The sequence below is a fragment of the Pygocentrus nattereri genome, chromosome 25 (genome assembly GCF_015220715.1).
Source record: "Pygocentrus nattereri isolate fPygNat1 chromosome 25, fPygNat1.pri, whole genome shotgun sequence".
Taxonomy (NCBI): Eukaryota; Metazoa; Chordata; class Actinopteri; order Characiformes; family Serrasalmidae; genus Pygocentrus; species Pygocentrus nattereri.
In genome coordinates this window covers 9,621,638-9,639,264 of record NC_051235.1, presented here as the reverse complement: position 1 = coordinate 9,639,264, position 17,627 = coordinate 9,621,638, and the positions used below count along the sequence as shown (strand labels likewise).

General features: G+C 39.8%; 1 protein-coding gene across 8 annotated transcripts in view; it reads left to right on the top strand.

Moving 5' to 3' along the window:
* The first annotated feature begins 6,728 nt into the window (after positions 1–6,728).
* The window catches only part of nhsb (Nance-Horan syndrome b (congenital cataracts and dental anomalies)), a 107,292-nt gene continuing 96,393 nt past the window's right edge, over positions 6,729–17,627 (top strand). For all 8 annotated transcript variants that reach the window (XM_037534583.1, XM_037534582.1, XM_037534580.1 and 5 more), the window contains exon 1: positions 6,729–7,200. In XM_037534583.1, the coding sequence (XP_037390480.1) occupies positions 6,921–7,200 (280 nt within the window). In that variant the 5' untranslated portion in view covers positions 6,729–6,920. The remainder of the gene's footprint in view (positions 7,201–17,627) is intronic.

Sequence of the window (17,627 nt, the reverse complement as noted above, 5' to 3'; positions counted from 1 at the left end):
AAATGACTTGCTAAAATTTCTGGTTCCTTTAACTTACATTAAAAGCAAAGTAGGTTTTTTCATTCTCCTGTAAAGTTACCATTTTGGAGATACAAGCTTTTGTTCTGACTGCAATGATATATAAGGTCACTTAACGCAGTTTTAAAGATGTCATATTTTGTATTATATATTGTACTGTGCTGTGAAAAAATATTTGCCCCTCCTGATTTATTATACTTTGCATGTTTGTCATATGTAATCATTTCATATCTATTAAAATGTAATATAAGGCAAATACAACAGGAGTATACACAAAATTCAGTTTTGAAATGATTATTTCGTTTATTGAAGGAAAAAGGTTATCCAACACCAAATGGCCCTATTCTTAAATACGATGACCCCCTTAGTTGTTCAGTTAATCAATTAACCAGATGTATAATTTAATTTTGAGATCAATTGGGGGCTAGATGTCTTGCTCAAGGATACCTCAGTCATGGACTGTCGTGCTGGGGACCTTCCGGCCACAGGGCCAGTTCCCTAACCTCCAGCCCACGACTGCCCCTAAAGGGCTCATCAAGCAACACACTACACTGCTACAAAAAGAAATGAGAGATGACAACAAAGGTTATTGAAATGTAACAGTTTGAAAAAAGCCATTTTTAAGTCTCTTTGACTCCAGTGAACCACAGTGAAAGCCTTTATCTCCCAATGAAAAAAACATGGAACATTGGTGACTATCCCAGAAGTGGTCGGCCTACCAAAATTCCTCCAAGAGCACAACGTAGGCTTGTCCAGGAAATCGCAGAAGAACTTCTAAGAAACTGCAGGACTAACTCAGCTCATTCTAAAGAGAAAGGGCAAAAGCGGTATACACTGGAGCATTGAAAGTGATTGAAACATAATGGCTAACTAAAATGTCTTAAGGACTCTTAAGCCTTTTGGAATACTGTTCTGTGGGCCGAAGTGCCGGAAGTGAAACTTTTTGGAAGACACACTGGTGTCCCATTATAACTGGCGTAAAGCTATCAGTGTATTCTACAATAAGAAAAGCATACCAACTGTCAAACATGGTGGTGGTAGTATGATGTGGGATGCTTTGTTGTTTCAGGGCCTGAGCGCTGAGCGACCTGCCATAATTGATGAAACTTTGAATTCTGTTTTCTACCTGAAAATCATGCAGAAGAATTTCTAGTCAACTGTAAATCTCATTTGGATGCTGTCGTAGGACCTTAAACAGGCAGTTGATAAGTTGATATATATATATATATATATATATATATATATATATATATATATATATATATATGTACAAAACACAGACAAGACTCAAGCTCTATAATGACTACTACTACTGTAAATGGAGGTTATTAGCTTAGGTTATTAGGTTATTAGACCATGACATGACCATGCATGGTGTTGCCCTATGAGAACAGTTACTTTATCTCAGTTTATTTAAGGCGGTAATATAAAATCTATGTTTTGTGGAAAATGGGTCTTTTACTTTGAAAGGACAAATACTTGATGACATCACATGACAGGGAAATCCAGTCTCTACTCCCTTTTGCCATGAACTCTTGACACTGAGAATGATCTAAGGTTGACTAAAAATTGAGTAATTGCTCAATATTTTGGCAAAAGTACCTTTCTGCAAATAATGTATTTTACCAAATGTGTTTTAGGCCAAAATCTTAACTCAAAACTATCGTTAAACAATATCTCTCACATCAGAACGTTTATTCATAACCATTTCATGTAATAACTTTCAATGAGGCAGCTCTTCGTACATCTGGTTCCTGTGATTCTACTGTGAACAATTCTGACTAGACATGTTTCTCTAGAATGGACCGTTTCACATCAGGCTGCTCTGAATTATTTTGTTTTCACATTAATGATTTAAAATGTGTGCATCTTTTCTATTTGTGTAAGTCTTATTTGAGTATAATTTCCCTGTACTTTTTCCACCACTGTCTATTTGTGCAGTATTGTCAGGCAGCACTTGCTCTGCATTAGCACCAGGTGGTGCTGTTTTCAGTATAATATTCTGACTGGTCAAGTGTACCACAAAATCTGTTCTAGTTGCCACCACAAGAGGCTGCTCAACAGACTGGAAAATATTCACTGAAGTTCAAGCCCTGCTGAGGTTTGTCCTGTGGTCAGGATTAAATAATTGCACCAATCAGACACTCTGCAGCATACAAAACCTGACAGCATCATTCACTCCGTTCTGCTCAACTTGCACGTTTAAAGCATGACGCATGCCCTAAATGCAGGCAATCTCCTCCACAAAAGACATCATAAAGGCTTCTCCAAACAAGGGTCCCCATGGTCGCTTCCCACTAAACCTCTGTCAGAAAAGTGGCGCCCTGACGCCACTCTGCAGCCTCTGCAGTTCCAACCAGGGTGCGAGCTCCAGCTTAGACTGTCACCTTTTCATCCCCCTGCCAACAACAGAGAGGATTTCATGATCTACTCATTCAGCAAATATGAATGAACTTCAATGAGCTGCTCAATCAGGCAACAAGAGGCAGGGCTCTTCAGTGAGGAGAATGACCCTGCTGAAAAATTCAAACATACAATCATATGCTTAACAGTTCTGGTCAAATTATATGTGTTGTTGATTTTAGTTAACACATCCTCTAAAGGGAACAAACATAAATATGGCATTTTTCTCAAAATGTTGTTAAATTCAGTAATAAAACAGTCATTTTGCATTAAAATGTGCAGGCGTGTGTTCTGTGTGAGGATTTTTTTTATTTCTTATTTTCACTTGAAAAGTCAACAAAACATGTAATTTGACCAAGGGCTCTGTCATATAGGCCGTCATTGGAGGAAGTAGTAAGGCTACCAAACCAAGATCAATGCCAAATCAATGCAGTCATTCCACATGGCACTGACCACGTTAGAACATTTTGATAGATTACCCATTAGCAGTTAGCGTTAGAGTTAGGAGAATTTTATATATATACATATATATATATATATATATATATATATATATATATATATATGTGTGTGTGTGTGTGTGTGTGTGTGTGTGTGTGTGTGTGATTGTGTTCCTTTTGAGGTATGTTGCCTTGAGGCAACATTGTGAGACAATAGTAAAAAATGATGTAAAGTATCAAAAGAATTTTGAATAAAAATATCTGGAATGAAACTGAGTAGCTAAACTATCCATCCATCCATCCATTTTCTAAGCCGCTTCTCCGTCAGGGTCGCGGGGGGGTGCTGGAGCCTATCCCAGCAGTCTTCGGGCGGAAGCTAGGATACACCCTGGATGGGTCGCCAGTCCATCGCAGGGCAAGTAGCTAAACTAAACCAAAACTATTAAACTAAAACTAAACTAAAACTACTAAAATAATTCTGAATAAACAATAGATTCTAATAACATGCAGTGTTTTCTGAGGTAGCCACACATCACTTGCTACAGGTTTATAAATTGTGCTGTTGCACAATGTTGCTTGTAGGCAACATATATATTTAAGAATTTTGTTATAACATACAAAATAATTTATATGATACTGAGTATAAAAAATGAAGTTGTCACTGTAACATATGTGAATTGTATTTTTGGATTGATGAAAAAAACGTCCAAAGCAGAAATGTTGTCCTATGTTGTCCGCAAGCTGCAACATAGGAAGAGGTTTTAAAATGCCAGAAGACAGGTGGACAAAGCATAAGCTTTTATCTGGTTTATTCAAACTCCTCTTTTCATTAATAACCATTTCTTTATAATTAAATATGCATCCTGTCATTATGAAGTGAGTAAAATCAGTTTATTACAGTAAGGCAACATCATGCAATATAGGATTATATGTCCTTCTTTTTTGAAAGCACAGGAGGCCAAAAAAGGCTGAACAAAGCCTGTAAAGGCTTAAGGAAGCAAATAAGACTCCCTATATGTGGGGCCATTCTATGCTAAATGCTGTTAGAGTTACGCTAAACCAAGAGCATGTTGTGGATTTCCATGAAAAAATTAGGAAAAACTTGATCAACAAAACATAAACTTTGTGCTACTAGAGTTTCAACTTCATCTTAAACATGGAGTTAACTGTTTACAGAATGACTCAAAGTGTTAAGCCACGTAAAATTATGGGGTCAGTGCATAGCGTGCAGAGATCACCAACTTTCTTCGGAGTCAATCACTACAGAACTCCAAACTTCATGTGCACTGAGTCCTAAACTTAACCCAATAGAACACCTTTGGGATGAATTGGAGTGGAGACTGCGAGCCAGGCTTTCTCGTCCATCAGTGCACACCGTCCTTCCAGAAGCACATTTGTGAGGTCAGACACTGATGTTGGAGGAGAAGGCCTGGCTCGCAGTCTCTGCTCCAATTCATCCCAAAGGTGTTCTGTCGGGTTAAGTTCAGGACTCTGTGCAGGCCAGTCAAGTTCTTCTACACCAAATTACATGTCTTTATGGACCTTGCTTTGTGCACTGTTGTTCAGTCATGTTGGAACAGGAAGGGACCATCCCTAGACTGTCCCCACAAAGTTGGGTGGATGAAATTGTCCAAAATCTCTTGGTGCTGAAGCATTAAGAGTTCCTTTCACTGGAATTAAGGGGCCGAGCCCAACTCCTGAAAAACAACCCCACACCATAATCCCCCCTCCACCAAACTTTACACCAAACCCAGACTCATACATTGGATTGCCAGACGGAGGAGCGTGATTTGTCACTCCAGAGAACACATTCACATCCTTTGCATTGCCTTTGGTGATGTAAGGATTGGATGCAGCTGCCCAGCCATGGAAACCCATTCCATGAAGCTCTCTACACATTGTTCTTGTGCTAATCTGAAGGCCACATGAACCATTCTTTCACTAATGTTTGTAGAAGCAGTCTGCATGCCTGGACCCTTGGTTTAATACACTTGTGGCCATGGAAGTGATTGGAACACCTGAATTCAATGATTTGGATGGATGAATGAATACTTTTGGCAATATATTGTATAACATTCAGTGAGTTTTTAGAATAATGTTGGCAAAATTAAGGTTTTAGGTAGTATTCATACGTTTATAACAAATCTGTTAAATAGTAATGCACACTGCAGCACTTCGTCTGATTGACTATTTGTTATACATTATTTGGCCACTGAATACTGCATTTCACACAAAATATTTTCCCTCACTTTTTATTATGGTAGAATTGGACTGGATGTGGGGCAGAAGTTGAAGTATTTTTGAGGTTTTGAATCATAAAATAATCTTTCCTTTTCCTTATCAAAATCAGTTTTGCTTTGAATTCTTTCAGGGAAAATGTTTGAGTTGAACAAAACCATTGTTACCACATTAATTGTTATTTTTAGCTTGAACTGACAAGCCATTTTTACAGTGATGGGCTAATAGTTTATGCTTCTGTTCTACATGCTCAGGGAAAAGGGTATTAACTGTACCTTCCAGGCAAAAATGCTGTCACTGTGTCATTCGGGTGGCACCCTCAAGACTACATACCTTTCAGTAGGTAATATAATGGTATGTGTCTTGGATCCAGGCTTTATTTCTTTTATATAAAGAAATGAAGAGTGACTCCACACTGACCAGCCACTTGATTGGGTACACTTACCTTGTATTGACACTCTTTGTCCACTTTATCAGCCCTGCTTACCAAGTAAGTGCACTTTATAGTTTTTAAATTACAGACTATAGTCCACCTTGTAGATAGCTCATCTGTTGCTGCTTAGTTTGTGTTGGTCATAGGATATTGTTGGTGGACTGTTCTGAAACTCCAGCAGCACTGCTGTCCACTCGTACCAGCACAACACACACTAACACACCACCATCAAGTCAGTGTCACTGTAGTGCTGGCAATGATCCACCACCCAAATAATCACTGCTTTGTGGGGGTTCTGACCATTGAAAAACAGGTACAAAGGGGGCTGACAAAGTATTCAGAGATAAAAATGGACTACACTCTGTTGCAGGACTACAAGTGCACCTGTATGGGATGTGAAGCTAATAAAATGGACAGTGTAGGAACAAGTTGCTGCTGAAATGGTCGGTTGGCGTCCGTGTCCTATGAGTTTTTATATGTAATCTAATTATGGTAATATGGTGATCATTCTGAAAAAATAAGAGGTCTTTTGAACCATTTTGCTTTGCAATATCTAGCATGTACCTCTGCACCATGAGTCGTTATGTTTCAGCCCATAAGCTTCTCAAAACTATCGTAAAACAATCTCTCTGGCATCAGGCAATGTATTTATAACCAGTTCATGTGATAACTTTTTGTGAGGGAGCTTTCAGAAGCATTAAACTCCATGGGCATCTGGTTCCTATCCCGACCATTTTGAAGAGCTCTGATTCGGCAAGTTTCTCTAGAACGGAGCATTTTTCATCACTGCTCTGAGTGACTTTATTAAAACCTTAAAAATCATTTCATTATACATAAATTTTGAGAAATGGGTGGAATTCCCCTTTAAATGCCACTTGGTACATTTATATTTGGACCTATGTAGTGCCTCTTTTTTCTGAAAGTGCAGGATTGGATAGTAGTTTATATTCGAACTGCCCGTTAGTATGAAATAGCCAATCCTAGCGCAGGAGGCGGGGCACTAACCACCAATCCAACCACCGGAGGTGAGATTTGTCGGAATACGGGTGGGGGGGGAAAAACAGCGTGGTTTTCCGCCTCTTTACTGACTCCATACGGTCTACGCAGTCCAGATCCAACTCCGTTCCGCGTTTCTACTGTGTCTTTTAAAAAGCCCTCTTCAAAAAAGAGAGTAGCTCAGCGAAAGGCATCCAGGATCAGAAGGAGACCGGGAGCCTGTCATTGGAAAACGGCGCACCATCCGTGTGTGATCCCCTCAGCGATGGAGGGCCGGACGGCGCGCTCGTGGATTTTTGCCTGACAGGCACCAGAAGCTCCAGCGCCGATTTTTTTCTGTCATCTGGATTAGCGTCGCAACAAGAAGAGAAGAAAGAAAGAAAAGAAAAAACATGCCGTTCGCCAAACGGATCGTGGAGCCGCAGCTACTGTGCAGGCACCCCATCCCCAACGACGAGGGCTTGCTTTTCGAGGACCTGCGCTCCGTCAGTAACGTGGTGCTGTCGCGCACCCTGCGCCAGCTCTCCGACCTGGCCAGGCACGCGTGCTCCGTCTTCCACGAGCTGGAGGGCGAGATCGCGTCCACCAACCAGCGGCTACGCGCGCTGCAGAGCAAAATAGGGCAAATCCAGCAGACGGCCAGCGCGCTCGACCCCAAACTGGAAGCCGTGCGTAAGTACGCTTGACCGGCTTGCATAACGTACATGCGCGCGGTGCACCTGTTCCACATACGCGTTATTTGCATGTTAGGATGTGGTTACTGGGCTGGAGAGCCCTCCTTGAGCCCTGCCTTCCACCCCAGCCCTCCATTATAATGTGTCCCACGCTTGCATGCGTAAGCAGCACCTGCATTGCACGGGTCCTTAGCAAATGGCCAACCTGGTGCAACTGGGATGGGGTCTGAGGGTCTGTATTGGTTAGGTGGTCGTGAGAGAGGGGTGTGTGGGCTGCTGGGCTGGGTGCCATGACTCCATGCTGTCTCTCGCTCGTGCCCACCTTGCGCATTAAATAGGAGCTCGCATTGCCCCGGGAGGAAAGCCTTATTTGTCTTATTTGCACATAAGGGCCTTTTGGGTTAATGCAGGGTTGGATAAAGCCAGGCGTTGTTGCAGGCTGCTGTTATATTCACGCAGCTGCTGGATGGAAGAGTTTTATGAGGGAACATGTTTCTGGGAGGAGTCCCCATCTCACGTTATGTAAAATAGTAGAGGTTGTATTAGGACAAATGCTAAAAGGATGTTAGACACTGCAGATGCATGGTGGCAGCCTTCGTGGAATGGGTGTTGACTGAGTCATCTCAGACAGCTTGCCATGGAGCTGCTGTGTGTGCTGTTCAGGGCTCCATGGAGCCAGAACCTGCCAGCACCATCCTAATGTAAGGACTTTAGTAATCACACTCAGACGTGTGAAGTCCTTGACATTAGTGTCAGTGCCTTGAGCTAATATAGAGGGGATTCGTTCCTATTGCTTTAAATCAAGTGTTCTGGAGATCCTGAGACCAGCACACTGTGAGGATTTTCCCTGCTATACCTGCACCTACATTGCATGTCCAAAGGTTTGTAGACATCTACTCATCCAACGTTGCTTCTGAAATCAAGGGTCTTAACAGGGAGTTGGCCCCCTTTTACAGCAGTAACAGCCTCTGCTCTTCTGGCAAAGCTTTACGCTAGATGCTGGAACATTGCTGTGAGGATTTGATTGCAAAGGAAGCCATAGGAACGTTAGTGAGGTCAGGTTGGATGATTAGTTCTAGAAAGGCTCTTTTCAAAGTTGAAATGGTGCTCCAGAGAACGTGGTTCCACTGCTCAACAGCTCAGTGCTGGGGGGCTTTACACCCCTCTTGGCAACACTCGGCATTGGTTGTGGTGGCCTTAGGCTCAAGAAGTTGAATTCACTAATTAGAAAGTGTGTCTTGATGCTTTTAGTCATATAGTGTAGCAAATAACTCATGGGTTCAGTGAGGCATTATACTGAAGGGAAATCACTGTGATCTAGTCCAGTTCTGATTGGCCATTCTTGCAGTTGTTCAGGTGCAGTATGGCTTCATCCCATGTTAAGGCCTATGTGAATGAAAAGACAGTGCTAGAGGAACCAACAGTCCACTCACTTGAAGTCAAATGCCAGTTATATCACATAGTAGTGGATGATTGAGCCTTTACATTTCCACTGATGTCTAACACAGACGTGTTTTTGGACCCGTCCGCATTCCCCCGGTGACACAAGTAAACTGATTTGACCGGAAAAAGATTAAGCCATGTAGGTCAGGCCCACTGAAATAATCTCTTTTTCCCCCCTGTGAGTGGTTATTAGGGTTGGACAAAAGCAAAATTATTCCTCTTTTGCTTCTGACCCTGCCCCCTCAGTCCAACCCTTCAGGTTGAGAATTAGCTCCTAGAACATCGATAGACTTGGGCAACTTGTGGCGACTGTGCAGGAATTTCTGAAGGTTTAGCTGGCTTATTATTGTGTGGCCTGGGCTACCTAACCAGCTTCATTTAGTGGAGTGTGTCTGCCTTTGTTATTTACCAGAGACCTCAGCATGGTCACCTTTCTCTGAAAGTCCCCTACTGAGCATGGCAATACTGAGATAACACTGGCAGATTGGCTGGGCTTTTTGCCCACCGCCCCCCCCCCCTTTTTTTTTTTGGGTTAGTCTTAGTCTTACTGTCTCCCCAGAGGGGCAAAGGGCATGTCACCCGTGAGGTGTGGGAAAAGGTTGCTTTCAGGTCAAGTACTTATATACTCATTGGTTACCTCCCTGTTTATAATTGCTCTTCCAGAAGCAGCTTTGCACATGTGGGTCTAATCTCGGGTAGATGTTACTTGATCAGAAGTACTTTAGGCCAAGCTATCAGTTTAAGAGAAGGAGAAAGTGTCAAACTTGATTTGATTAAAGATCAATGTGGCTTTATTTGGGATTTGTTTCTTGTTGAGGAATTGTTCCTGAACCTCTGGAGAACCCTTTGGTTCGGTTAAGGTTAAAAATGTAAGGATTGATCAGCTGACAAACAACATGTTTGAATTCCAGGTGTTGTTTCTTTAGTTTAGAGGTGAAGTAGCGAGGCTAACATTGTTAACAGACACTAGAATCCAAACAGCTGAAAGTGAGAATTTGTCACACAGACTTTTCAACGTGGTTTAGGCCACGACGACAGTAAAACTGTTGTACTACAAAACTATAAAAATGAACAAAACTGTGGGAGGTCACTTTTGACAATAAGGTTCATATTTATTCATGGATTGAGAGAAGTTTTTCAGTTTTTTACAGAAATGACTGTTAGCAACATTAGCCATGTGTTCAGCTCAGGAACATTTGGACTTCAAATTTTTTTTTCCAAATATGATTTTTTTGCCACTGTAAATTTTTAAAGGAAGATGTCAAATGAGTTGACTCCTCTAAGCATACATACCTGGCAACCCTCAAATCTTCCTTTGATGGCAAAATTAGCATGTCAACAGTCAGGACCTACGAATTGATGGTATTGTCTTTATGCTGCTGTAGTTGCCTGACGGTCCCTAAACAGCATCCATATTCTGAATGAGAATGGGTAGATGATACATAAGTATGGCCCCCCCAGGAGTCTTTTATTTGGCCACATGTATTGGGACATTAGCCTGGATTTACCTCTTTGTTCCTTGTTGAGGAGGTACTGTACCTGAACGTCTAGGGAGGTGGTCAAAAGAAGCCACATATTGAGCAAAACCAAAACATTAAAGGCATCTGCTGTAAAAGTAGTTGACACCTCTAAGTATATTCAGCACCTTTGATGACAAAATTAGCCTGTAAACAATTGAAATCTTCTCATTTTATTTATTTATATTTTACTTAATTTGTTTTCTTATCACTTGGGTAGTACGAGGATCCCCTGGATGCATTCATATGCTGAATATGAATGGATGGATGACCTACGAGCATGGCTGCTGGGGAGCCGTAAATTGGACCACCACCTTTGTTTGCTAGCTCAATGTGACATTATCCTGGGTTCACCTCTTTGTTCCTTGCTATTGCGGAACAGTTTCCGAACTTCTGGGGAGGTAGCTGAAGGGTAAATGCCAGTGTTGAAATCTCAAATCTTCCTGCAGCTAAGAAAGTGAATGAAGCTTGAGTTTTCCTTAGCAAGAGTCTTATTGTATCAGTGGTGGAGCTTTGAGAAGAACCAGCCACCTAGTACTAGGAGTCAGTTGACATGATCAAGGTGTGGGGTCACCCTTAGCCTGGCCTTAGCTGGTTTGATTAATTGCTAATGAAATTCAGACACATGCCTGTGCTTACATGTTCTTGAACATGGCACTAAGTGTGTGGTCCCAGAAAGTGTGCATGTGTGTAAGTGCATGTTATCTCACATCTGAACACCTAATAAGCACAGTCAGACTAGACACTTGTGAGCTTGCTGTGTCTGGCAGCCAAAATAAACAGACTAAAGTGTATGGTCTCTGCTCTGGGATTTCAGGTTTAAAAAAGGCAAGGCTTAGCGTGTCTGTAATTTTTGCTTCCCGTGCCAGGCCGTGTATCTAGTCAGATGTTAGAATTTGTGTATAAGTAGTTTTAAAAAAGAGTACAAATTCTATTAACTACACATCAGTATTTCTAGGAACAGATTTTCGTAAGGACTGTTCAGATGGCTATGGAAGTCATATTTTCATATTTCCCATGGAAGGATCAATGAATATGGGGGGGCAGTACACTTCTTTTGTGTAATCATTATTCATTAGCAACCTTATTTTGGACATTTTATAAGAAGACAGATCATAAACACAGTGAGCAGTGCATGGTAACCTAGTTGTACTTTGCTAACTGTGAAAAGTGCTCATTAAAAGTTGAATTAATGACTGAGAATACCGAATGGATTTTTATCATTTTGTATGATCTGGTGAGATGGAAAATACACTGAGTGAACCCAACATATTCAAAGCAAGTGTAAAGTCAGTTGGTTTTACTGCTGTAGGCATAATAGTCTTCTATATGTGTCCGGACACTCCGTCGTCCACTCCTTTCGTAACCAAATTAGCATGCTGACCATTCATTTCTTACTAATTACAGGGTATTGTTTTCTTATCTTGTAGAGGTGTGAAGGCCCCTAAATGGTACCCATACGCTGCAGGTGAAAAGATGAGCATGTCCCACTGCACACTCGATATCACAAACTTAACTAAAACTAGAGTCTTGAGCTGGGGCCCTAGGTCTCCGAATATCCAAAAAGATTTGAGTCTACCTGATGGTGCTGGTGGGAAGGCAGGGGGTAATTGCAGAGGTGTGTAGCTGCTCAGGATGTGCCGTTTAGCTTGAGGCTATGGTGTATTTGAAGTCAGGATGATTGAGGCGCTTTGAGAAAGGATGACAAAGCAGAAGGGCGTCTTCATCAGAGGATACATGCCCTTTTCACACATTCTTTTGGGCAAACTTAACTCGCCCCTTTCTGTTATATTAACAAACAGAGGGTTGACTATTAAATAATTATGCATGGCAGCTCTATTTTTTATTACACAGTTGCGTTTGCTTGTCGAGCTTCTTTTTTGCTTATTGAGGCAATTCTCTTTAGGGAACATTTGAGGTCACTATAGTATAATATTTACTATAGTATAATATTTACTATAGCATAATAGGTCACTATAGAGGTCACAGTATAATATTTTAAATCTCGAAAAAAGAAGAGGTGTTAATCAATGCAAATGAAATCCATATACACACGTTTTTCCAACCATACATATACAGTTGCATGTAAAAGTTTAAACACCCTTGGTCTCCCTTGGTCAGTTATGTGTTTATTTCTAAGCAAAAAATAAGTTATTATGTAGTCTACAAGGAACAAACTTAACTATAGGATTTATCTGCTAATGTTAGAGCATCATTTTTGTTCATTTGCTGAGTTTAATATACTGAAAAAACTTTTCCTTATGCATCTGGTTTTTTTTATCTATAACTAGAATATAATCTGGGCTTTTTTTAAGTACTGTGTGCTTCTAAGAAAAACTGATCCTAGATCAGATACAGGGTCACGCTTTATAGAAATGATTCCTTCTGTCCCCAGGTGAAGGTTAGCCTCCTGTCATTGCCCCGATCAGCTTTAATTAGTAGAAATATCATATTTTTCTAATCAACCATAAAGATAGGGTGCTCACTAACTGTCTGGAGAATCACCTCTTATTACCTTTGAAGCACTTGACTTGTTACTCTTAGCAACACTTGTTGTGTCGTTTCTAATGGGAGTACTCTCAGCTGCTAATGCTAATAACCTGGCAAAACAGCAGTGTATTTGTGAATTTGACACTACAAGGAACTAGAGTGAGAGATTCGCCGCTGAAATGTGTGTCAGAATGGAGATTATGAAATATGTTACTGTTGTTGATTTTAAATTGTACTATTAAAAATGCAGTACCAAGTATTACAGTGCAAGACTGAGCATTTTGGAGTGTGTCTGATGTAAAGGTGGGCAATATGGCAAAAATATATTTTTCAACATGTTTTGCAATAGAACGAGATGGCATATAGGTAGGTTTTACCAGAATTCTTAGAGGCGAAAAAATATGAATCTGATCCAATCATGTAACAAATCTGTCCTGAAATAGCACTCATAGTGTGTGATGTGATGTTAGCTATCTATTTCCTCCTGTGGAGTGGAGTAGTGGAGTGACTGAGCAGTTTTAAATTAAGTGCTGCATTAAAAGTAGCTCGTTTTTTGTTTAATGTACTTCAGTATTTGAAATACATTTTGAAATGAAACAATATATATGAAATATATTTCAGATATAAATAAATACATGCCCGTGTGTTTCTTTTCCATTTGAGTGTAATTGGTATGTTATGATCTACAGGAAGGTCTGGTGATACCCATGATTAACTAAAAGAGCGTATCAAAGTATACTTTAGATAGATAGATAGATAGATAGATAGATAGATAGATAGATAGATAGATAGATAGATAGATAGATAGACAGATAGATAGATAGATAGATAGATAGATAGATAGATAGATAGATAGATAGATAGATAGACAGATAGATAGATAGACAGATAGATAGATAGATAGATAGATAGATAGATAGAGAGATGGATGGATGGATGGATGGATGGATGGATGGATGGATGGATGGATAGATAGACAGACAGACAGACAGACAGACAGACAGACAGACAGATAGATAGATAGATAGATAGATAGATAGATAGATAGATAGATATGTTATTCACCCCAAAGGCAATTTAGTGATTCATCATGTTAATGACAGCATATCATCATATTGCACACACCTAGTCTGAGGTGTAGTCTGTAATGGTGGGACTGGCTCTCGTGTGCTGCTTTTGCCATGTAGAGGGAAGAGCGAGGCCTGGAGGCAGCCATGTCCTCAACGTCAAGTCTGCTTAGTAACAGAAACCTGAGGGAAATGTGGGCTAACCTTTTAACAGGCCTGCTGCAGCCTCTCTCTCTCTCTCTCTCTCTCTCAGCTCAAAAAGCCCCTGGAGTTAAAGTCATCGTCCTATAGTTTCACTAGCCCAGCTTCACTCAAAGGTACATGATGACCCTAAACATACAAGCAGATCTATAGACAGAGAGGGATATGCTAGCACTCTAGTTTATGCTAACAGCATTGAAACAGACATGCACACACTTTGTCCGCCTTATTCTAGTAATGGCTAACAGAGGAAGCTGACAGCTCTCAGCCATTCTGTTCCTATGACGGTTATCATCCACACATGAGCCTCAGTGACCTGGAAGTGAAGTTGCTATGGACAGCACATCATCCTCCGAGCTCTGCACAGCCTCTCTGTGGGCCCAGCTCTGATTGGCCAGCCTCTGGGCTTACTGCAGCCGTCTGCGTAAGTGCTTTTAGAGATTCCCTTGCACATTAACTCACGCACACAGACAGCCTCGCAGAAGCAGTGTACCACAGCTCGCAGGCAATGCTTCAATTAATTCCACAACAATAGTGCTTCATTTCATAGCTGTGTTGCTTTGGCACATTTAGATTGGGTTCGATAAGAGTTTTTGCAGTGTGCTGATTACAGGTCCTCATGCAGGGGATGCTTACCAAACACAGATTAAACCTAGTCTTACACCAGATGGAGAATTTAATGATTTCTGACTGGAAATTTTTAGTAATTCATGTGGTAAAGAAGAGAGAAGTAAATATGAATAATACAGACAATGTTGCCTGCTGTTCATTAATATTGTGACCCAATATGCCTGAGAAGGTCTTAGTCATCTAGGACGATTGGAATGTACAGTCAAACCTATGCCTGTTGGCAGAAAGTGTGGTAGCTTTCATATGTAGCATGGCTAAGAGACTACCTACTTTGACAGGAAAGGACAAGAATTCGACTGACATGGAAAACAACCAATCACAAACCATTCTTCTGTGTGATACAAAAGTGCAGGCAGTTTTCTAAATGGTGCTACAAGAAAAATCCACAACATGACACATCCGCTGGCAGTACATAACTTCACATTTTTAAATGTTTAAAACTGAATAACTTAACGTTTTAACACTCAAAATGAAGGTCTGGCTTGATGTTCAGGTCTCAAGAGCACAATGAACATTATACAGTTCGAAAGAAATCTTGTTCTAGTATCAAAGTGCTAAAAATACTTTCTCAGCATGCTCAAAATCATCAACCAATGTTAAAAAACAGTCATTGCACACTTCCACCAGAGAGGGCTCCAAATCACCAAATCATACATAGTGTAGCTTTAACATGAGAATTACACTGTAAGGCATTATGAAGAAAAATGAGAAAAGCATGATAGAATATAGAAGAGAAATATATAAGAAAATTATCTCATTATAAATATAGCATTTATTTGGATATGGTTATAAATGCAGTAAAATGAATAAAATGCAGATATTTAGCAGAGTAGTTCAGTGTCACATAAACTTTATGTCTTTCTTGAGTATAATAAACATCAAATATCGGTCTGAAAGATCAGTTTAAATCTAAATATCTGTGAAATGCCGATATATTTTTCAAATCAAACTTGTACGGACCCTGATTTGATTTCAGTATTATCATGCATTCCCACTGTTTCCTTTGGGGAAGTGTGTATACACAGATTTGTGGCTATAAGGAAGCAACTAATGTGTGCATGTGGTGGGAGCATCTGAGGCTAAGACTATAAGCCGGAGTAGACTAGTAGTATGAAGATTACACCATAAACCCAGTCTTGTTGACTGGTTACTACTATAAAATCCATCGTTTCCTAACGTCTATTCTATATGGGTCATTCTCATGAAACCGAGATAAAATTGCAAAATATGTGCATGTTATTTGGCTTTAAAACATTTTGTCCACAAAGACTATTCAGCTTATTAAAAGAAAAATATGTATAGATATATCATCTTCAGATGTTGCTGTAATGGTCACCTGGACTTAAAACATTACTAGAAATCCAATTAATCAAATCATTCAGGTTTATGTTTAATTATTCAACCAGACGTCATTGTTTGTATATCCCAAAAAGAAAACGTTAAGCTTTATTCGTTTAATTTGTTTTTAAGTTGAGTCCCAGTATTTATCATATTTGTGACAGTAACCCATAGCATTGTACAGTACTGATTATATTTATATGGGTAGCATTGGGTAGCATCTTATATCTCTATTCTGTTCTCTCTTTGCAGGGAACGTCTTTAAATTACAAAGAGCAGTTCACACAGTGGCGACTGGTGCTTTTGACTGAGCTAGAAAACATGTGTCAGCCATTTGTTTGACTGCAGGACCCCATACATTTGAACAGATTTCAAGAGAAAATTCTGTGCCAGCCACAGTAGGTCAAACAGTGGAGGAGACATTTTTTTCTTGCAGACTACTTTCTGTACAGCTTTATTCAGTTTTATGCAGCAGAATCTTCTTAGCCACGTGGAATATTCCCTGAGAAATTTAACGCGAAACCTTGGTGGGCTCTTTAATTACAGACTCTCTGAGTGTCACGAAGTTGAGGCATGTTGCTGATGCTAGGGTAGCTTTATATTTTATTGCAGATTTTTGGCTCAGGCAGATGGATCAGTTCAAAGGGTCATGATGGATGTCTTGTCTTAATGTTTGCCCCAAGGTGTGCTCGCCCTAACACTGGGGTTAACACAATGTGGTGGTAAAGAGAGTTAAAACAACTTCCTCTCAAGCAATCCATCATGACATACATTGACACAAACTCCTATAATCCCTTGTTCACTTTAAAACCAAATGTAGCTCAGTATGTTTTAAAATTTGCATGAAATATGCATTTTGTTGACATTAGAAAATGCATAATCCTATTTTTTTGTATTTGTTTACATGCTAGCCCCATCAAGCATACCAGTACCACATGAACATACTGATAGAAATGATCCAAAATTACTGCCTTTTCTTATAAAGACATACAATGTAGAAGTTTTCTTGCTGTTCCATAAGAGCCGCTCTGTTTAAAAAATATTTTTAGTTCTTGTAAACAGCAGGTGGCTTTTACACTGTGTAAATAAAATCTCATTACTTTAATATACATTTAAGCTATAAATGGTCTTTTATAAGGTTACCATTTAGCTTTCTTATGACAGTGACAGTTGTATTTCAGAATTAGAGAGTATTAAATGCATGTGTACTCAAGTATTCCTCCCTTTAATAACCATCTTTTTCAAGTTTTTAGGCTAACTAGTCTAGCTCATGTTAACACTGTCCAAAACTGGTGGAAATAAATTTCTCTGACAGTCTAACATGTTGCCACATCATCCACTCACTGACTGAATACTATAAAAAATTCCTCTGCTTGCTGCTAAAGTTTTGACCTACTGATTTTTTAGCTTCTGAACACTAGAGCTATCACCAATATTACTTAATATTAATAATTATTAATATTAATATATAATAATTAATAATTACTTAATTAGTAAAGCCTCTAACTCTAGCATTACATGAATTTTAGTACCTTTTATTTTTTTGGGCCATTTTTTGTTTTTTTTTTATTTCCTTCGCTGTGGTTAACTGGATATCTATCCATTAACTCTCGAATATCAACACCATTAGATGGAACGATATTAGATGAATGCACATCTCTATTAAGAATATGGGACAGTAGTCTCTTTTTCTCTCTTAGGTTTCCCTTTCCTTCCTTTCCTTATGTTTAGGCTAACCT